Source organism: Schistocerca serialis, chromosome 5 (genome assembly GCF_023864345.2).
Source record: "Schistocerca serialis cubense isolate TAMUIC-IGC-003099 chromosome 5, iqSchSeri2.2, whole genome shotgun sequence".
Lineage (NCBI taxonomy): Eukaryota > Metazoa > Arthropoda > Insecta > Orthoptera > Acrididae > Schistocerca > Schistocerca serialis.
This window is the reverse complement of record NC_064642.1, coordinates 97,106,758-97,129,945: the sequence shown is the minus strand read 5'-3', so window position 1 is coordinate 97,129,945 and position 23,188 is coordinate 97,106,758. Positions and strand designations below refer to the sequence as shown.

The 23,188-nt window shown below is 38.3% G+C and overlaps 1 protein-coding gene across 1 annotated transcript in view; it reads right to left on the bottom strand.

Moving 5' to 3' along the window:
• LOC126481458 (uncharacterized) overlaps positions 1–23,188 on the bottom strand; it is a 331,508-nt gene that overhangs the window by 213,616 nt on the left and 94,704 nt on the right. Inside the window, exon 3 of the mRNA XM_050105231.1 lies at positions 18,414–18,557. Within this exon, the coding sequence (XP_049961188.1) occupies positions 18,414–18,557 (144 nt within the window). The remainder of the gene's footprint in view (positions 1–18,413; positions 18,558–23,188) is intronic.

Here is a 23,188-nt window from a genome sequence, read left to right as displayed (position 1 = left end):
AAAAATTAAAAAATATTCCATCTACAGTAGGTATAAAAATTCAAGAAGAATTAGTGGGAATTGAAAAATAAAAGCTCTATTACAGTCATTACAAACAAAATTTAAATATATTCAATCATCAGTAGAGTCAAAAATAGATCATGAAATTAGACAATTTGAGGAAGAATAAAATTCCATTATTAAAAGTAACATGAAGTTACATTAGTTTTAAAGGTAGAGGAATTGTAGGAACAAACGATCCAACTGATGTAAAACAGTATTCAGTTCATGAGTTAAAGAATCATGTTACTAAAGCTGAATATACAAGCATTTTAAAGCAGTTCAATAATTATGTCGCTAAAACGGATTTTAATAAGCTTAATAAAATGAATCTAACTTATTACTGTACAAAAACGAAATAGAAGAGGATTTTTCAGATTATTTCTCAAAACCCTTTTTAACTCCATATTAAAACGAGTTAAGTAATAGTGCACAAATCAAATTTGCTGACTATAAGATTAAGGGATTCTGTTAAAACTGTCCCAGTTGATGTAAAGTTAATTATATTTGGTGAAATAATTTAATTTCATTTTATTCTGTATAAATGGAGAATCATAATCATATATATTTTATGAAATGGAAAAAGTTCACTGAAACACATAATCCTCATAGAGTAACTACTTAAAATGCAAAACAAAGGATTGGATGTCTTCATTCAGTTTGAAAAATGAAAATAGAAAATTAGTTTAAAAAATTCTTAGTGCTGGAATAAATATTGTAGAAGACATTGTTAATGAAATACATAAATCAATGAGAAAAAATTTAAACAACGAAATGTAATTTCTTTTAGAATAGATGATTTATGACAAGCCTGATTAATTGAAATGGATTCTGGAAAATTAAAAAGAATTTTAAAAATATGTACAAGATATAAATATTTATTAAATGTTATAGACTGATTTTCAAAATTTGCTTGGGCTATTCCAGTTAATAACAAAATAGGTAAGAATGAAATTGATTCTTTTGGAAAATATTAGAGTAGAGAAAATTAAAAAAAATATTAACAGTTAATGCTCAAGAATTTTGTAACTAATGATATCAAGATTTAATGAAAAAGATTTAATAACAATCATTATCCAACTTTTAGTGAATTAGAAGCACTTATTGTTAAATTATTTAATAGAACATTGAATGTAAAAATGCGAAAAAAATTTCACTCACAAGAAAATTATAAATGGGTTGAACTCTTTTTGAAATTAGTTGATGAATATAGTACCACAAAAGACACAACAATAAAAATGAAATCAAAATATATAAACAAAGGAAATCCAAAAATTTATTGAAAACTGTTTGTGTAGCAAATTTGTTAGATACTCTTGCTAAATATAAAATTGGAGATCAAGTAAGAATAAGAACAGTAGAAGGAATTTTCTAAAAAGGATACCCAGCAAATTGGTCAACAGGAATTTTGAAATTGAGGATGTTATTCTTGGTAATCGAATCACATATAAGGTGAAAGATTTAAATATTGAGGAAATAAAAGGAAATTTATATGAACAAGAACTATTGAAAACGAATTTTCCAGATGTTTAACTTGTTGAACAAGTTTTAAGAATGAAGGGAGATAAGTATATGATAAGTAATTAGCATTTAAAAATTCACGCAGTAAATGGATAAACTAAAGTAATGTAATTTTTTTAAAATGTTAATAAAAAATTTTATTTATCAGTGCAGTCAGTTATTGAAAATTTAAATATGTATTGTAATGCTTATAATGTCCATTATGTGTACTATATTATTAAGGAAGATACAGTATTTTTTGATATTCAATTAAAGGTCAACAAAAATGATTTAATGTTGGAATAATTTGAAAATTTTAACTAGGAATCAGACAGTTTGAATTAATTTCGTTGATTATATTTATATAAAAATCGTTATGCATCTTATTTATAATTCTGAAAAGTAGTAGGAAATTTAGTTTTGTTTTTTAAGAAATATTATTAAGACTAATTACATCAGACAATTGTTCTCTTGAATAAGGTTCCAAAATATTGAAATAATTTTGATGAAAACAATTTTCAACTTTTTTATTTTCTTGGTATAATTTTATTGAACTTGGCATGTAATTATACTTAAAAATTCTTCAAAATTTGGACATATACTTTAATATCATTTATTTGGTTATTAGCATTTTTAAACTGTGTTTGAATAACATAATCATCATAATTGAAATTACTATCACATAATGGTAAAATAAGAATATTAGGTCTTAAATTTTCATCATGTGTTGATGATAATGTGTAGTAATAAACTATTTCTTTGTTCATTTCTTCATGTAATACTACTATAGTTCTATAAAATATTTCATCTCATTTATATATAGTTACGCATAATTTTATTTACCACTTTTAAACGATTTATTTGGCCTTCATAAGGTGTTTTATATTAATATTTATTTTATATTCACCATGTTTTCGAACTGATGGTAAAACTTCTTCATAAATCCAGTCTTGAAAATTTTCAGCAAATGGAATTTGTGAATTCGTAATTAATATAAACCAAATCCATTAGTAAATTTTGGAGGATGAATATTTTTACATAGCAAGATTAGAGTGCAATTGAAATATTCATATCTTTTACAATACATTTCCTTAATATGTTGTTTTACATGATCTCAAGAACATTGTACCCTAAGATATTACCAACCTGATTTGCATAAAACGATGGATTACTTTTCCATCAATGATTATTAAAACTTTCTTATCGATATATATAGTTAATTTTTATATCTTTTTGAAAATGTTATGTTTTTCTTTATAAATGCAAAGTATAACAATGTTATTTGTCCACTGTGAAAGAATGAAAAAAATTTCAAATGTGAATAAGCCTTCAAAAATGTGTTGTATCGATTGTATAAAAAATAAACAAAAAGAATATGGAGAAAATAAATATGAACATATGAAATAACTTATTAATAACTGAAATAATAAAACATTTCCTTTTGAATACTTTAAAAAAGGAATTACAAATTCTTCTAGATATGTAACTGAAAAAGGAGAAAATAGTTTCCAATTATGAAAAACAGGGAGAGGATATTGCATGTTTTTGTGGGAAAATTTGTAAGTATACCAGAAAAATGCCAAAAACTACTGTATCGCAAAAATATTAAAAATTGGTTAATTTTTTATTTTGCTATTATTAGTTGGTTAATCTTCCATACAGCTGTTTAATTCATGTAAGAGCTCAGTGTATACATCTGTTATTTTATTTGACTTTAAATTATAATGACCATATGCTGATGTATAAATCTTGTAATAAAATATACTTGACATCATCAAAACTTAAAACAATTTTATTAGATTCAACTGTATACAATCATGTTTACATGAACTAATTAAATTTGTTTTTGTATGTTTTTTATTTTTATAATCAACATAACTAATTTCAGTTTTCATAACAGATTTTTTATCTCCTTTAGTATTTTTTCTACATTTCCTCCAACTTTTTAAATATACATTTTCGATCTTAAACTAACATGCTCTAATGTAATTTTTGCATGATTATCATGTTTCATTTTTCCTAACACTTCCTTGTTTACTGTGGATTTCCATAAACATTACCTTTTGAAGTCAAATTCGTTTATTGTTCATCAATGATCTTTTTAAAAAATATTCAGTTCTTCCCATATAAATAGAAGAATCTGTATCCGTATAAAGTAAATTAACATTTTCGCCATATTTTCACTTCATAACATTATAACAAAAATGATACATTTTAATTTTTGAAATACCTAGAATGGAATTCCAATATAAGTTGGTTTTCTGAATTTTACTATTTTTTCATATGAATGCAAAGAGATTTTTTGAAAATATAGTAGTTTGTACATAATTTGGTTTCGATATATACTTCATATACTTTTCTGTATCTGTAATTATTTTAACATTTTGTCCATATCTAGTATGTTCCATTTTATTATGAAATAGTCATTTATTTATCAGTTTATATTAATCTTTTAAAATCATTCTTGGCATTAGTTCTCAGTTCTGTATTATAATCGATGCAGTGTTTCAAACAATGTAATTGTTCAAATGATAATCTATTAATTTTTGGATTTTTAACCTATAATTTATATGGTGTTTAAGATTTCTATAACTTAAAACATATTTTTCTTTAATATTTAATGTTGTTAGTAATTTATTTCTTTCTTCCAGTGCTAATGGTAAGTCCTTATTTAAATCGTGAAATTATTTTGGTATTCCTTAAATTGACTTCCAGAATATAACCATATTACTTGTTATTACTTATTGTAAATATTTTTTCACAGTTAAAACATTTTGGGTTTAACCAACTGAAATGGCTAAAAGATAAAATTTGGCATATTGCCCAGCCACACAAATTATTTCCTCTAAATGTGCAATATAATTTGATTGTTTTTCTGGTTCAAAATTTTTCATTTATTTATTATTTGATTTGTGGTATCTTTGAATACTATATGAAATTCCACCTCGAATCCTATCACAATCGTTTCACAAATAAATGTCAGTTTTTCTCATTTTTAACACAGGATGCAATGACACTCCAGGAGCTGTAAAATACCAAGATGGATGGAGTGTATAAGATTTAATAAATGTATGTCTAAAATTTTCAAAACTGTCCAGTGAAATTAAAACACCAGAATAATTATAAATACTTGTATATTCATCTAAATTTTTAATACTGAATTTTTCCCAAACTGTTTTTGCACAATTATGATTTTCATCAGAAATATTTTCTTTAGTGAGTCTAGAATAAAAACATTCTTTTCTAGGAAATTTTGTTTCTTGTAATTTTTCTTCAGAATCCATTTATATGTTATTACACTTCTTTTTTATTAATAAATCTAATTTTTCACCTTTAAAATATATTGTTGTTTATCTGAATTGTTCTTTTGTGAGATAAGAAGATAACTTATCAACATTCAAACTCATAAATTTAAGTTTACCCATAAATCGTAATGTTAATCCATCTTAACCTCTTTATAATGAGATATATATTGTTGTTTATTATTTGGAATACCACCATTTAAAAGACATTTGAAATGTGCATAAATTACAAAAGGTATTCGTAATGAATGATTATTATTTTTAAATTTTAGTTTCTGTCATTCTATGTGTATCAATTTTTACTTCTTTATGTTCATTACGATCGTTTTCGCATTTGTCAATTTTTTTCAGAATAAAAATATATTAAAAATTTTTCACAGGAATAAATTTGATGTCCATTTTTAGTTGATTGTGAACTAACTAATCTAGTTTGATTTTTTATCCAACAATAATGTGGATTATTTTTATCTCAGATTAAAAGAAGATTTACTTTTTCTGTGTTTATTTTTTGTTTGGTATGAGGATATACAATAAATTTTCATCATAAGAAGAAACATTAATTGAAAAATTTTACTTCAGTTCATATTTTGGAATATCTGTTAGCTGAAGGGGAAAATTAATTTTCTCTTCTTGAAAAATATCATCTAATTCTAATGCAGCATTTTTATAATAAATACTCCTTTCTACATGACCATTTGCTGGGTATAAATCTGATTTTATTGAATAAAGAAAAAATTTTAGACTTGTTTTGTACATTACTTACAGCTTTTTTATCTTTCATTTCTTTTGATAAATTGGTATGTCAAGTAACAGTTAATTCTAAAGTATTTATGTAAAATAAAGACCAACCAATTTCTTAATATATTTTTTAATATATGCTATGAGCAACTCCATACATCTTGAAACCTCAATTTTGTTTGATATATGTTGAGAGAACAGCAGCCTGAGGACAGTTATACTGAAGCACCATTTCACAGAGTATCCTTTCATGTTTCAGGGGTATTATAATGCAACATAGATACTGAAGACTGTTGAAAATGTTAGAGAGAAATGTAATTTTCACCACAAGAAGAAAGGCAGATTTCGCAGTTAGCATATTCCATATCACTGTACCTTGTAACATGATTCTGTACCTCTTTTGAAGACAGAGCACTGTGTTTGGAATTTAACTATGCTTTCAAGGCTTATAATATTTCTTGCTTTGCAACCATCATATTTAGCTACAAGAAGCTCTTTTTAGAGCAGTTGAGAAGGAAGCTCTGGTAACATGACATAATATGGTGTGAGGTACCAATGACATGGTTTGTTTGGTACATGTGTTATGAAAAAGACCGCCTAATTTGTGGCCCTTCTCCACAATTGGCTCCTGCGTTTGTAAGTTGCACGCCAAAATGTTAATCTTCTATCATGAATATTTGCAAAATTAAACAGGTATTTACTTGAATTTCTAATTAAAGCATCTCTCAATGGTGTGCTATCATTCCATTATTTCACAAGTATTAATAACCAGCAGAATAATAAACAGCTGCAAAATTGAAAGCCAGATGAAGCACTTCAGTGATATTCAGATTGAGCCTAACTTGAACGGCGGACAAAGTGTTTCGGCTGTAAGATCAGAGCTGGTGTGGCAGTGTCAGAAGACAGACATGTAGTCTGTCACTGTCGGTGTTAGTTAAGACTTTATTAGCAATGTATGATTATTAGGACATATATTTGAGAACAGTGTGATACTAATTACAGAAATATGCAGTTCATTAATTTGTTGAAGAACAGAAATCATTTGTGACTCTGAAGTGGAATGAAACTGTAGAGTTTCTCCTGTTCTGCTAATAAAAAAGCGAGTGGCATCCTGTATAAACAAACTGCTTGGAAACTCAATCATTTCTAAAACAAAAGTTCTTCACTAAGAGTTTCTTACAGCCTCCAGATGACGGATTCGTGACCTATGTGCTGTTCCCTGCACAGGGGACAACTACTGTAGAAGACTGCAGGTTGATGAACATTTATTAGAACTTACGCATTCCACCCAGGGCGGTGGAAGCAAATAGCCACCTCGTGTGTCCTGCAATCTTAGTACAAATGAGATCAGGGACACGTCATGTGTGGTAACACAGAGGAGGTATGAAGGGGAGAAATATTTTTGAGGGGAGGGGTTTTATCAGACACAAGTGTAAGTATCACCCACTCTTACTCTTTTTTTCTGTTGCCATGAACTTTATAAAATGTTTAATACACCATATTATACAACATCTCTCATATTACTTTATAAGAACTTAACAGTCGTTTATGTTACCTTTCTCTGGCTCTATCGCCATAGGCATCTTTTATCATAATGCAAAATTAATCAGTGCACTGATTCGTGAGGCAGAACAACTAGGCGACGATATTAAAAGGATACAAGTAGTAATCGATCAAATCCCAAAATATGCTAACGCTAGTATGGAACAGTCTGTTTTTGACTACGTATAGTTCTTCCTGATTTTGATTTTACTGATACCTTCCTTAAAACAAATCGCTCGCAGTGGCTTGAAAAGAAATATTTTGCTAGTTGCAGCTTTCCATCTTAGAGAGGTGTCTAATTCATCAAAGATGGCATTAAATAACTAACTGAAAAACAAGCATCAGAAGTAACATGTTGGTCAAGTTGTATTTTGAGTGTTGCCCTTAGTTTCCAGGACACAAAAATGTTATCAAAGAGTAAGAATTTTTAAAAGAAATGTGATTTTCTCATCAGATTTGTTTCAGAAGAATTGTACATAGTAGCTATGAAATTGTGTTATTAAAGTTAATACAACGATATTGCTAATTAAGGTGAAAGTTAGCTACTTCAGAAGAACAGTGTTCAAGATAAAATGTAAAGATAATTTTAAAAGATTGTTTTCCCAAGTATAGATGTTAAGGAATATCACTCCCCAGTTGAATAGGCAGCCAAAATTGTTCACAACCAATTTTTCCTGCAACTGGAACAAACTTGTAGATAGCATAAAAAATAACAAATGAATAATACAAGCCATCTAAAGTAGCCATCCTCAGCATAAACTCTGTTACACTGCAAGGACAGTCGAAATGTAGTTTGCTTTGGTATGTTTTCGTACTGTATATGGTAGAACATCTAGAGTGATCAAATATACCTCAATGCCTCTATTTAATGCACAATTGACCACTAGATGTCACAAGAGGCAAACATGCGAGTATAAAAGAAGATGGGGAGGGGGGTAATGTGTCATCAGTACAGGAACTGTGATCACAGAACGGGTCACTCAGGAGAGCTCAGTGACGTTGAACTTGGGGTAGTCATTGGATGCCATTTGAGTAACAGATCCATCAGGGACACTGCAAGACACCAGCCAAGCTCCAACGTACATCACACAGACAACTCTTGTGAACTCAGCCCTCACTAAAGTTGTTACACAGCATAATGCTGATTATTTTAATTATTTAAATGATATCAGAATTGGTCCAAGCAACTGGCTTATGATGTCTGTATCTCTATGTTTACAATACCTAACATGAAATAGGACAGAATTTCTAAACACTTAAATTAAATTCAGGGTCTAGTGGAATTATAGTCATTTCTTCTGTAGGTATTCACATGAGACCATAAGGCACAGTAATTGCATGTCACAACGTCTGTCGGAATAGTAACACCACATACAGCCAATGCTACAGTTAATAAGAACAATTTAATAGAGGGAAGTCCATACTTGCATTGGGTGTGCAAGTGGGTAATAACATACTGGATTTGAAAGACAGCCACAGCATTTACCATTAGATTTGTGTAACCACTCATGTAACTAGCTACTGAGTGGATTGTTATACGTAGTCCCAGACATCATATTTTGCCCAAAAAACAAATCACTTGTGAGACACACTAACATTACACGTATGGAATGAAAATGACAAATTGAATACAATCCGTGGTCCGATAGCATCTGAGCTCGAAAACCCACCGAACAGGGTGGTGCAGTGGGTAGCACACTGGACTTGCATTCATGACAATCGTTCAAGCCCGCATCTGTCCAAACTGATTCAGATTTTCCGTGATTTCCCTGAACCGCTTATGGCAAATGCCAGTACGGTTCCTCCGAAAAGGTCACAGCCACTTTCCTTCTGCATCCTTCCCTAATGCGATTTTGTGCTCCGTTTCTAATGACCCCATCGTCGTCGAGACTTTAGACACTAATCTCCTCCCTCCTCTCTGCTCCTCCTCCTCCTCCTTCTCGAAAACCCACACCGCAGATAAATCTTACCACCTGTACGTCAGAAACTGCCACTGCAAGACGTGCGTTGCTGCAACCGACGGAACCCAAAACGTCCATCGTCCTTCGTTTCCGATGTCCTTCCCCCTCATCAGTTTATCAGTGCAAAGTTTTCCCGATCTGGAGGAGCACGAAAGGTGCTAAATAAAAGCCAAGACCCGCCTGTGAGATACCTACACTTCAGAGTTCGGTGTTACAATTTCGAGCTTAACCAATGTGAGGATTAGCTCCAAAACTTCTGTCCAATGGAAGGTCTAATAACAAAATTATTGAACTGAACAAATGTGCTCTGTTCCTGCATACAGAGACATGGGCGCTCAAATCTTTTCCCACGTTTGTTCCCAGACGAGCAACTTGAGTCCCCACAAACGAGGAAGCAAAACAGAGCGGAGCTCAAAGTGGCGTCTGATTCTCACCCAACATGGACAGTTGCTATCTCAGAGAAAATATTTTCAGCCAGCACTCCGGGAAGGCGCCGAAAAACTGCTTTCGTGATTTCTGTCGCCGGAGAGCGTCTGCTGAAAAAGATTATGTCGCTTGGCCGAAACACAACCTCTACGTTTCTTGACAGAACCCCTTATCCACAGGCACTATCTTGCACAAGCGAGGTGTCCCATTAACAACGTCATCGCAGCGCCGGCTGATGCAGCGCTTTGTCGCAGGGATTGGCACTGTCGAGGTGAAGAATCCCTACTGTGCAAGGAATCTCCCCTTGAGAACGGTCGCCCCTTCCATATGTTCCTGCAGGTCACACAGAACAACGAAACTAGCACACAGGTGGCGTTGCTAAAAACATGCAGTATACGCATTTGAATGTAAAAGAATTTAAAAGGAACAGACGAAGTGAAATTTTGGATGAATCACGTAACAGCTCACTGACCCCCGTGACTCAGTTTAACACCACATGCATGGTACACACAGTCGATGGGATGTTAAACAGTGACCTCCTCCTTCCCTCCTCCTCCCCCTCGAAATGAGAGGAGAGAACCCAGTCTTTGACTAACGCATTTCAAAACTTCAACCCTTCTAAAGCTACCCAAGTCGACTGTTGGTGATGTGACTGTGAATCGGAAACGGGAAGGAAAAACGACAGCTAAACCGAGATCAAGCAGACCTCATTACTAATGGACAGTTACCGAGGATCATTGTGGAGGGTGACCGTGAAATGTTTCATGAAATTAGTAGAAGGAATCATTCGTGAAGTCGGAAGTGCTATCAGCACACCAAGTGGAACATTTATTGTGTGGCATCAAAAGGACGTGGGTACAGTGGCCGAGCAACTCCTCTCAAGGGAAATTACCCAAGGCACCGCCTTCAAATTTAATGGTAAGATGGCCCAGTGAATAGCCCATCAAAACTGCACACAGATCAAGTATAAAAATGGGAAGAAGGTACACTGAACTGTGACAAAAGATGGAAACCCAAAACAGTGAACGGCCCGGCTCAAGATCTGAAATATAGAGTGAACTTCAGTAGCTGCGGCGTCGTGGTGATGTGGTCACGATGCTGGACTGGGAAGCGGGAGTTGCGAATTCAAAGTCCCGTACCTTTTTTTTTTTTTTTTTTTTTTTTGCATAATTATGAACTGTTCGTCCAGTCATTGACGTGTTTGTTCCCTGTATTCAAATTAGTGTCTGTGTCGTGGTACAATGTCCATCTGCAACAGCGAGGTGTAAGAAAGAGACCTACAGATGTATGTACCTCCTGTTCGTTCTACACAAGTACCTCATGTTGCGGCTCTTGCATTCCGTTTTGGGAGTTTCGGCTCGTCTATTTGATTGTTTGGATTTCTGCGAGAGGTTCATACAACATCTCGCCTACTCTTACTAGTCTTCACATTAACTTGCGACGGAAATATATTTTTATTACATGACTCATACTCTATAACCAATATACAGTACAACAATTGGCGAAATTACAAAAGGAGAAGAGACACGTCATGACCGGACAAGAAGTTCATAATTTTGTGGAAAAAAAATGGGGCACAAAGGAGATTTGAACATGGAACTCCCGCTTTGCAGTCCAACACCGTGAGCGCACAATCACAGCGCCGTAATTCTAGCAAAGCGCTGGATGTTGCACATCTTGAGCTTGCACCGTTTACTGCTTCTATTTTGCTTGTTTGTTCACAATTCAGTACTCCTACTATCTGTTTTTATGCTTCATCTGTGTTCAATCTCACAGGGGTGCGACGAGGAGTTTCCCCTGTCAGGATACACACATTTCTGAAGTTGGTGGTAAGGGACACTTGAGATCGTGTAAGTACGACACCACTGGACACGGATGACTGGAAGCTGACGATCCAATGAAAGCATTTGGGCTCGGCGAATGCCTGGAGAACATTACCTGCCATTGTATGTTGTGCCAAGAATGAAGTACGCAGGAGGTCGTTTCATGCTATGGGGGTGTTCTCTGTGGTTAGGATGTGGCCACTTTATAATGCTAAGCAAAACTCTAAATGCGGAAGGATATGAATATATTTTACAGCATTGTGTGTTGCGTACATTAGAGGGACAGTCTGCAGACGATGACTGTTTGTATCAGCGTGGCATAACTCCCTGTTTGAACTGTATTGGGTTCTGTGAGAGCGTACGTGCGATCCTACTGGTGCCACTTGTGCGCGCGTTCCGTCGACTCTGGCCCTCGCAGTGTCATCTTTGCTCTGTTATGCTTTGCCTCTGAGGCGGTGTGGCCGTGAGCGGTGGGTGGGACACGGAGCTGGGCGGGTGTGCCTGAGAACTCGGCGTCCTGGTGATATAGCGAGTTGAAACCGTTGGCCGTTGGGTTATGGGGACCTGCGTTTTCCTGTGGCGTTGAACGTTGCTATCGGCGAGTTAGCTGGCAAATAGCGGCTCTCGTCGCGTGCAACCTGGTTACGAAGTGAATCAGTCAGTTGTGGTGTGCCAAATACGCCGAGATGTAAGGACACCTTGTTAGCAGCTACTAGCAGGAGAGCAGTGTTATGCGGTTCCTAGACTGGACCCATTAAGCTGTTTGGCCTCCTTGGCATTTATTTGAAATTATGTATGAAGACTGTTCTGTAAGTACTGTACTTCAGGACTTATTTTCAGCCCTGGTGTGCTGCCCAGGAATCCGGTTCCTTTATGCCTTTCAGTGATGCCTTTTGGGGCTGTGTGTTTCAACCTGGATGTTTCTGTAAGCGCCAAGCTATACTCTGTTCGTCACAAGAGTAAACCTGATGTAAACATTACACCATGTATTATTCTGTGTTTGCTTGAATCTCATTGGATTTCGCTTCACGTGGAGTGGAAGCCAAGCTGTACCACTACAGTCAAGTACGATCATAAGGATACGTTTTATGCTGTTTTACCCGCACATAGACAGAGATAATGCGGGACAACAGCTTCATCGGCGCATTAAACTTTGACAGCACTGGCCAGCCAGCGGTCCACATAACCTGCAACGGTGTGAGTAGTTGCAGAAGTAAAAAGAGACGAGCAAAGAAACAATGAAGTTTCGAATGTCATTTAATTTTTTAAAAGAATGAAATAATATTCGCAAAACTCCCGCACCACCGCTCGCTTCTTAGGTGACCAGATGGTAAGCAGAGAACGCTCTCGTTCCCACCTTACATACTATTGTAATTTTAAACAAGAGTGATGAAAATTACTAACTTAAATACAAAGTAATTTTTCTGAGTGAGGTATGTGTGATGCGAAAGCGTACTGCAGGGATTTCACTGTACTGTTGAATACTGAAGCCAATGAAGGTATTAATTACAATCAGTCGTCAGGTAATTTCTTAGCTGAAACTTCCTGGCAGATTAAAACTGTGTGCTGGACCGAGACTCGAACTCGGGACCTTTGCCTTTCGCGGGTAAGTGCTCTACCAACTGAGCTAGTCAAGCACGACTCATGACCCATCCTCACAGCATTAATTCCGTCAGTACCTCGTCTCCTACCTTCCAAACTTCACAGAAGCTCTTCTGCGAACCTCTCAGCTCTAGCACTCCTGGAAGAAAAGATATTTAATCTGCCAAGAAGTTTCATATCAGCGTACACTCCGCTACAGAGTGAAAATCTCATTCTGGAATCATCCCCCAGGCTGTGGCTAAACCACATCTCCGCAATATCCATTCTTCCACGAATGCTAGCAAGGTTCACAAAAGAGCTTCCGCGAAGTTTGAAAGGTAGGAGACGAGATACTGGCGGAAGCAAAGCTGTGAGGACGGGTCGTGAGTCGTGCTTGGGTAGCTGAGTTGGTAGAGCATTTTCCCGCGAAAGACAAAGGTCCCGAGTTCGAGTCTCGGTGCGGCACACAGTTCTAATCTGGCAGGAAGTTTCATATCGGCGCACACTGCTGCAGAATGGAAATCTCAGTCTGGAATCTCTTAGCTCCTTCCTCATCCAAATCCGAGAAATATATTTCAGTTCTGGAAGTGTCATTTGCTACGTTGATAACGATTCGATCAACAACAGAATCCACGAAGCCCCCCGAGGCGCCGCATTTTCTCCTCTTATTTTGTGATGTATAGTTCTACATCCCGCCAGTGCTCGGCAGTGACATGTGAAAAAGCTATGTGCGATAATTAGATTACGTATGGCAACTTAATAGTCATGTCATTTCTCGCTCCAGATCGCTTAAGTTGGCTCCAGGTCAGTTCTGTTGGGTTTATATTGTAATAGTACAGTGGAAAAATGTAAAAATGCAGAATTTGTATGGTGAGCTCAGTGCTGTGAAATGGTTGTTATTCTTGTTTGTACGACACTTAACTAAAACTGTGGTATAAAGCAATGGACACAGTACAAAAAAAGAATATTTGATTTTTCGTTTTTGCCTTAAAAATTAAATTGTTATGTTTTCTTAATTTAAGCAACCATTATTTAACAGTATTTCATAAAATATCGGTAATTAAGAATTTATATTTGAAATGAAAACAGAGGTTTCGCGTGCAATATGTAATTGGAAACAAGAAGACGCGCATTATTCATAATAAAGTGATGATGAATTTTACAGTTACGAGATGTAGGTATTTCAAATCGAACGAGAAGAAAAAGTAACTCACGAGAATTGAACCAACGACCCACAGTCTGCAGAAAATTAACAATGTATAACGCTACCGATGGCGCTATTGTTGGTAAGTGTGTAAATTGTATCTAATACAGCGCCTTGGGAAACTTCAAAGCCGATTAGCTCTGTAGTTTATGAAGAACGTTAAGAACAACCTATTTCTCGGCACTTTTTAACCGTGTTCCAGACACGTGTTTCACTAGGGAGCAGCGGATAGCCTCAGCCGTTGTCATACTGCATATTAACAGCGTTACAATCGGAGCACAACAGCGCAGAGGCTGTGACTGTACACGATTTTTGAAATGAAAGCTACATAGCACAAGTGTCATTAAGAAATACGTCGATGGTTGTTAATACATTTGAATATCGTGAAGCGTCATTTAACGCAACTTAGTAGTAATATATCTCATACGTAAGTAGAACACACTTCTAGGAGCGTAACAACACCAATGTACGTGTGCTAAGGCCTCTGACCAATCATTGCGTTTGTGTTTGTTTACATCAGGTTTATTCTTATGATGAACGAAGTATAATATTTGCAATTTTTAGTCTGGTACTTAAAATCGTTGATGTTATCGTTGATTAACTGTAATTTCTATTTATTGTAGGCCTTATGGCCCTTCCTGGGGCATGTTATTGGATTTGGTCTGCAAGTAAAGTTTCGTGCGCTCAGCTTAAGGGTACGCACCTACAGGTCATATGTATGTGCGTGTTTGTATTTGCACACTCTCTTACTCCGCGTTGAGGAACACTACGGCTTATAGGTGTACATTTTAACCTGCCATCGGCCGGTCCGTAAGAGGCCCCAGTAGAGGTATACCTTGACTTGTGTAATCTCGTTCGAATTATTATGTAATTATTTTTGTAAAATGACTTTGTACATTGCTTCCTATTACTGCTACTAAGGTTAATTTACAATGTTATGAGCGGGGCGCTCCCGTAGTGAAGTATTAATAGTTGGTTTCCTTGAAAATAATCTTTAATTGGCCGCTTAAGTGTTGCTGTGTATGCTAATTTCTATCAAACTTGTCTGCTGTTTGTTGTTTAGAGTGTGTTGGCAGCCTTGTATCGACAGCGGTTGATGCGTTACTGTTCTATTGTTCCTGGGCAGGGAGGCGTTTTCCACTTCTACTTCGGCGGCTTTCCCTCACCTAGGTGTTGCGGATCCCCCATTCCAGCCTCAAGTTGACTAGCTTATTGTTATTCTTTTGGCATCGTGTCGCGGGAAGTAATTTACTCAGTGTTTCTATTATCGTATGGTACTTGTGGGAGGGTGATGAAACCTGTTGGGCAAATTGAGCACTGTATTTCTTGATTTCTTCAAAAAAAGAAAGGGTTCAGTTGTTATTATCGTTTTAATAGTGTTTTAGGGACCCGCTAGTTTATTTTATTTAATTACTCAACTTGATGTGTAACAGGTTTGCGGAAAATCAGTGACGTACTTCTGTTTCCTTCGGTTTTACACGTGGGTAGCAATCACTATGTGAGAGCAAAACAACCAGTGGAGGTGTATGCATTTTAATGTTTTTTGTTTAACTTCCTTGAACTTATATCCAAGTCCCGTCGTGGTATTAGCTCTCAGTTGTGACGCTAGTCACGCGGACAGATTGCCGCCAAAGGTTTATTAAATCATTTAACTGTTTGTAATCGGGCCACCATTCCGTTGCACAATTGACATGTTTTCCTTCACGTAGAATTTGTAATTTTATGCGTATTGCAAATGCCCTTATGCACTGTGATTTCAATTTAAAAACCATAACTATCTACATGTATTTGGCAAGAATCTTGGCAACTGTTAGTTGGCTTTTGACAGAAATGTCATTAAATACACTGAAGAGAAAAATAAACTGATATACTTGCCTAATACGCATAAGTGCCGCAACACGACGTGGCATGGACTCGACTAATGTCTGAAGTAGCGCTGGAGGGAACTGACACCATGAATCCTGCTGGGCTGTCTATAAATCAATAAGAGCACGAGAGATCCCTTCTGAACAGCACGTTGTAAGGCATCCCAGATATGCTCAGTAATGATCATGTTTGGGGTCCAGAATGAGATTTTCACTCTGCAGTGGAATGTGCGCTGATATGAAACTTCCTGGCAGATTAAAACTGTGTGCCGGACCGAGACTCGAACTCGGGACCCGAGTTCGAGTCTCGGTCGGGCACACAGTTTTAATCTACCAGGAAGATTCATGTTTGGGATGCTTGGTGGCCAGTGGAAGTGTTTAAACACAGAAGAGTGTTTCTGTAGAAACTGTGTAGCAATTCTGAACGTGTGGGGTGTCGCATTGTACTGCTGGAATTTCCCAAGTCTATCGGGATGCATAATGGACATGAATGGACACACAGCACGCTTACGCACGTAACATCCGTCAGAGTCGTATCTAGACGTGTCAGGGGTCCAACATCACTCCAACTGAATGCGCCCCACACCATTACAGAGCCTCCACCAGCTAGAACAGTTCCCTGCTGACATGCAGGGTCCTGGATTCATGAGGTTGTCTGCACACCCGTACATGTCCATCCGCTCGATAGAATCTGAAACGAGACTCGTCCGACCAGGCAACATGTTTTCAGTCATCAACAGTCCAATGTCGGTGTTGACAGGCCCAAGTGAGGCGTAAAGCATGGTGTTGTGCAGTCATCAAGGGAACACGAAGCCCATCTCGTTGATGGTTCGTTGAATGGTTCGCACGCTGACACTTGTTGATGGCCCAGCATTGAAATCTGGAGCAATTTGCGGAAGGGTTGCACTTCTGTCACGTTGAACCCCTAACACTTCTTCAGTCGTCTTTGGTCCCGTTGTTGCAGGATCTTTTTCCGGCCTCATCGATGTCGGAGATTTCATGTTTACACTTGTTGTAGCTCGGATTCACAGTCATAAAAAACTTTTTGAAGGACGTAATCTATACGCCAATTACTGTTATAAGTTTTTATTACACACTATTGCAATTTCGGCGTTGGGCCATTATCAAGTGCTGATACTACGGCTTCAAGCATTGTCAACGTAATGTAAGATGTTGTCTAATGTATGGATGACTAGTGATGGGTTAACGAACATGTGCATTTACAGATTATGTTGTTTTACGATGTCTGAATACTTTTGCTCGCTCTGTGTAACAGCGACACGAATGTATTTAACAGGATTAACAACGACATACAAATGTGTTAGCTTACATTATGTTGACATGGCTTGAAGCCGTAATATCAGTACTTGATAATGGTCTAAGGCAGAAGTTGCAATAGTGTATAATAAAAACTTATAACAGTCATTGGCGTAAAGATTATGTCCTTCAAAAAACTTTATGTTTAACCGGATTCCCGCAATTCAAGGTACACACGTAAAATAGTCGTACGTGAAGATCCCCACTTCACCGTTACCTCGGAAATTCTGTGTTTCATATCTGGTGCGATGACTATTACACTACGTTCAAACTCACGTAAATCTTGATAATGTGCTACTGTAGCAGCAGCAATCGATTTCACAACTGCGCCAGACACTGGTTGTCTTATATATGCGTTGCCGGCAGCAGCGCCGTATTCTGCCTGTTTTCATATCTCTGTATTTGAATACGGATGCCTATACCAATTTCTTTAGTGCCTCAGCGCAAAAGTATTTGTTTGCGAATGATAAATGACGCATCAAGTTCGGCCATCCTTCCACGTGTTTTTCTTAAATTAATCCCGATCCTTTTCCTGGGTCTCGCTGTCATAAAGCAATATCTGTGAGGCAATTATTTGTGCAAAAGTAACATTCCTTAAATGGACTAGCCTGCCCAGAGTAGCGACATGAAACAAACGAAACACCTGTGGGACGAGCTAGAACGTCGGTTTCGCTCCAGATCCTAACGCCCAACACCAGTACCTTTTCCGTCCTCGGGCTCTGAGCACTATGGGACTTAACGTCTGAGGTCATCAGTCCCCTAGACTTAGAACTAAGTAAACCTAACTAACCTAAGGACATCACACACATCCATGCCCGAGACAGAATTCGAACCTGCGACCGTAGCAGCAGCGTGGTTCCGGACTGAAGCGCCTAGAATCGCTCGGTCACAGCGGCCGGCACCGTCCTCGGCTCTTGCCGAAGAGTGGGCTGGCTTTCCGCCACAGACATTCACACACCTCACTAATGGAATGTTTACCCGCAGAGCTGAGACCGTCATAAAGGTCAAGTGTGGACTCACTCCACAACACGTGTTTAGATACTTTTGATCAGTGAAAGCCGGTACCGACCGGGAAAGCCCGAGCAAGTAGTGGTGCTCTGCGAGCAGCTACTGACCGAGCAGCGGCAGGGAGAGGAGCGCCCAGGCGGTGCCGACTGCCAGGTAGGCGATGCTCACCACCGAGGTCGTCCTCACGAGTTCCGACTGCGCCGTGGGCCACGTCGCGTTCAGCTCGTCTGGCAGCTGCCCGCACTCTGGGTCTGCAAACGAAGAATTGCACTCGTCACAAACGCAATTCACAAACAACAGGCTGAATAGTTACGTACTGAAGGAGAAACGGTTTTTGGGGAAGCACACATGATTACTATCGCTGTACTTTACAAATTATTGAACACCAACGAAAGTTTAACCAGAAAGCCTTCGCTACTGAAAGAAGAGCAGAACCTGTAATATAATATACACGATACCCTTATCATGTAGTACTAAAGGTGTGCGCCATGGGCATCCGCACAAATTTATCGGACAGGGGGTAAAAATCTAAAATGCCACGTTTTTATGTAACTGAATCGGCAAGTTTCAAAACGTGTCATGTCCACAGAACTAATTCTGACAGTAAGTATAAAAAACCAGTCGTATCTCAAACGATTGATAACTAATTATTTAATGAATGCTGGCGATGTTGTAAAATTCCTGATGATTGAAAATCGGCCGAAGTTAATTTCTATTTTTAAAAAAGAGCCGAAGAAATGTATGTGACAATTACATGGGTACACGTCTCACGAATGCAGTTTATAAAGCTTACTAAAAAATGATAAAGTCACTTTAAAGTAGTAACATACACGTTTCGGTGAAGTGCAAAGGAAGGTCGTAATTTTACAAAGACGACGAGAAGTCAGTTTAGAAACACTAATTGCTTTCAATGACTTCGAAACATCCTTGGACTCCATCATTAGAAAGAGACTACGGACAATAACGGACAAGTGAATACATCCCGTGCATCTCATGCGAGTAATTAGATGCATATGTTGAAGACACCAAAACAATCAAGTACTGGAACTTCAAACACGAACGGAATAATAATAAATCAAGATGTCAGACAAGGATGCAGTATGTTGCCAAGTCTTTTTAATGTCTGTACTGAGGATCTCATAAGATAATAAGGAAGTCCATGAAGGTATACAGCTAAGAAGGAACTATCATCTATACTATGTGATAAAAAGTATCCGGACACCTGGCTGAAAATGACTTACAAGTTCGTGGCGCCCACCATCGGTAATACTGGAATTCAATATGTTGTTGGCCCACCCTTAGCTTTGATGGTAGCTTCCACTCTCGTAGGCATAACTTCAGTCTGGTGCTAGAACGTTTCTTGGGAAATGGCACCCCATTCTTCACGGAGTGCTGCACTGAGGAGAGGTATCGGTGTCGGTCGGTGAGGTCTGGCACGATGTCGGCGTTCCAAAACATACCAAAGGTGTTCTATAGGATTCAGGTCAAGGCTCTGTGCAGGCCAGTCCATTACAGGGATGTTACTGTCGTGTAACCACTCCGCCACAGATCGTGCATTATGAACAGGTGCTAGATCGTGTTGAAAGATGCAATCGCCATTCCCGAATTGTTCTTCAACAGTGGGAAGCAAAATGGTGCTTAAAACATCCGTGTGTGATAGTGCCACACAAAACAACAAGGGGTGCAAGCCCCCTCCATGAAAAACACGACCACACCATAACACCAACGCCTCCGAATTTGATTGTTGGCACTTCACACGCTGGTAGATGACGTCCACCAGGCATTCGCCATACCCACAGCCTGCCATTGGACCGCCACATTGTGTACCGTGATTCGTCACTCCACACAACATTTTTACACTGATCAATTGTTCTATGTTTACGCTCCTTACACCAAGCGAGGAGTCGTTTGGCATTTACCGGCGTGACGTATGGCTTGCGAGCAGCCGCTCGACCATGAAATCCAAGTTTTCTCACGTCCTGCCTAACTGCCATAATAGTTGCAGTGGATCCTGATGCGATTTGGAATTCCTGTGTGATGGTCTGGATAGATGCCTGCCCACTACACACCACAACCCTCTTCAACGGTCGGCGGGCTCTGCCAGCCTGTACGGTTTTGTGCCGTACGTGTCCCTTCATGTTTCCACTTCACTATCACATCTGCAACAGTGGACCTAGGGATGTTTAGGAGTGTGGAAATCTCGCGTACAGACGTATAACACAAGTGACAGCCAATCACGTGACCATATTCGAGGTTCGTGAGGTCCGCGGAGCGCCCCATTCTGCTCTCTGACGGTGTCTAATGACTACTGAAGTCACTGACATGGAGTACCTGGCAGTGGGTGGCGGCAGAATGTCCCTAATACGAAAAACGTATGTGTTTGGATGTGTCCGGATACCTCTGACCACATAGTGTATATGCTATGGTGTATGCAGATGATAACATTACAAACTAAAAATATCCACTAATAAAACGAAAGCTGAGGCCCACTAAGGAAAATTTCACGTTCTATCTAAGATTGTTATAGAAAACGAGGCACTTGAGTTACTTAGGCAGTAACGTAAATCTGGACATACACAAAGACATAAAAAAACAAGACCAACAAATTCCAACGTACATATAGAAGTATAAACGAAACATAAATATAGTTTAAGAAGCCCGAATTTGAAACGCTATAAAACAATGACAGTACCTGTGCTGCTCTCAGGCAGCGAAAGGTGGAGTGAGGGTAACAGAGATAAAAATAACATACAGTCAGCAGAAACGGCATTTTTTAAGAACTGTCAAAGATTACTCAAGGAGGAACCACAAAAAGTGATGACATCCAGGCCGAACTGGGAATTTATAATTTAAATGAGAAATTAGAGAACACAGGGAAGAATGGAGACAACAGCGGACGGATGAAGACAGAATTCGAGTCACTGTAATGAAGTGCGAGCCCTTTGTAAAGAAGTGCGATGTGCGAGCCCTGAGGAAGAAGAGATGTGGGGCGACCGAAAAGAAGATGGAACTGATTATGTGAAGTCGGAACAGGTATGTTGCCTAAGCACTGAAGTGCAAAAGAGGAAGGTGGCGAAGACGATTGCTATATATCAACTTGCTACATTTAAGGTATATTACTTTGTTCCCCCCCCCCCCCCCATCAACCATGGACCTTGCCATTGGTGGGGAGGCTTGCGTGCCGCACCGTAGGTACAACCACAACGGAGGGGTATCTGTTGAGAGGCAAGACAAACGTGTGGATACTGAAGAGGGGCAGCAGCCTTTTCAGTAGTTGCAAGGGCAACAGTCTGGATGATTGACTGGTCTGGCCTTGTAACACTAACCAAAACGGCTTTGCTGTGCTGGTACTGCGAACGGCTGAAAGCAAGGGGAAACTACAGCCTTAATTTTTTTCCGAGGACATACAGCTTTGCTATATGGTTAAGACGATGGCACCTTCTTGGGTAAAATATTCCGGAGGTAAAATAGTCCACCATTCGGATCTCCGGGTGGGGACTACTCAGCATTACGTTGTTATCAGGAGAAAGAAAACTGGCGTTCTACGGATCGGAGCGTAGAATGTCAGATTCCTTAGTCGGGCAGGTAGGTTAAAAAATTTAAAAAGGGAACTGGATGGGTTGAACTTAGATATAGTGGGAATTGGTGAAGTTCGGTGGCAGGAGGAAAAAGACTTCTCGTCAGGTGAATACAGGGTTATACTCGTAAATACAAAATGAAATAGGGGTAATGCAGGAGTAGGTTTAGTAATGAATAAAAAAATGGGAGCTCTGGTAAGCTACTACGAACAGCATATTGAATGCATCACTGTGGCCAAGACAGACACGAAGCCCACGCCTACCACAGTTGTAGAAGTTTGTATGCCAACTAGTTCCACAGATGATGAAGAGATTGAAAAAATGTATGATGCGATAAAAGAAATTATTCAGATAGTTAAGGGAGACGAAAATTTAATAGTCTTGGGGGACTGGAATTCGTTAGTAGGGAATGGAGGAGAGAGAAAAGTAGTAGGTAATGTGGACTGGGGGGGGGGGGGGGGGTAAGGAATGTAAGAAGAAGCCGTCTGGTAGAATTCTGCGCAGATCATAAGTTAATCATAGCTAACACTTGGTTTAAGAATCATGAAAGAAGCTTGTATACGTGGAAGAGGAGAGGAGACACTGGAAGATTTCAGATAGAGTGTATAATGGTAAGACAGAGATTTAGGAACCAGGTTTTAAATTGTAAGCCATTTCCAGGGGCAGATGTGGACTCTGACCACAATTTACTGGTTATGAACTGTAGATTAAAACTTAAGAAACTGCAAAAAGGTAGGAATTTAAGGAGATGGGAGCTAGATAAACTGCACGAACCAGAGGTTGTAGGGACCGATGACCATGGCAGTCTGGTCCCTTTAATCCCCCAAACCAACCAACCAACCAGAGGTTGTAGAGAGTTTCAGAAAGAGTATTAGGGAACGAGTGACAAATGCTTGGGAAAGAAATATAGTAGAAGAGCCGTTGTGGCCGAGCGTTTCTAGGCGCTTCAGTCAGGAACCGCGCGACTGCATCGGTCGCAGGTTCGAATCCTGCCTCGGGCATGGATGTGTGTGATGCCTTTAGGTTAGTTAGGTTTAATTAGTTCTAAGTTCAAGGGGACTGATGACCTCAGATGTTGAGTCCCATAGTGCTCAGAGCCATTTGAACCATTTTGAAGAATGGATAGCATTGAGAGATGGAGTAGAGAATGCAGTAGAGATTCAAATAGGTAAAAAGACCAGGGCTAGTAGAAATCCTTGGATAACAGAAGAGATATTGAATTTAATTGATGAAAGAAGAAACTATAAAAATGCAGTTAATGGAACTGACGAAAAGGAATACAAATGTCTCAAAAAGGCTAAAAA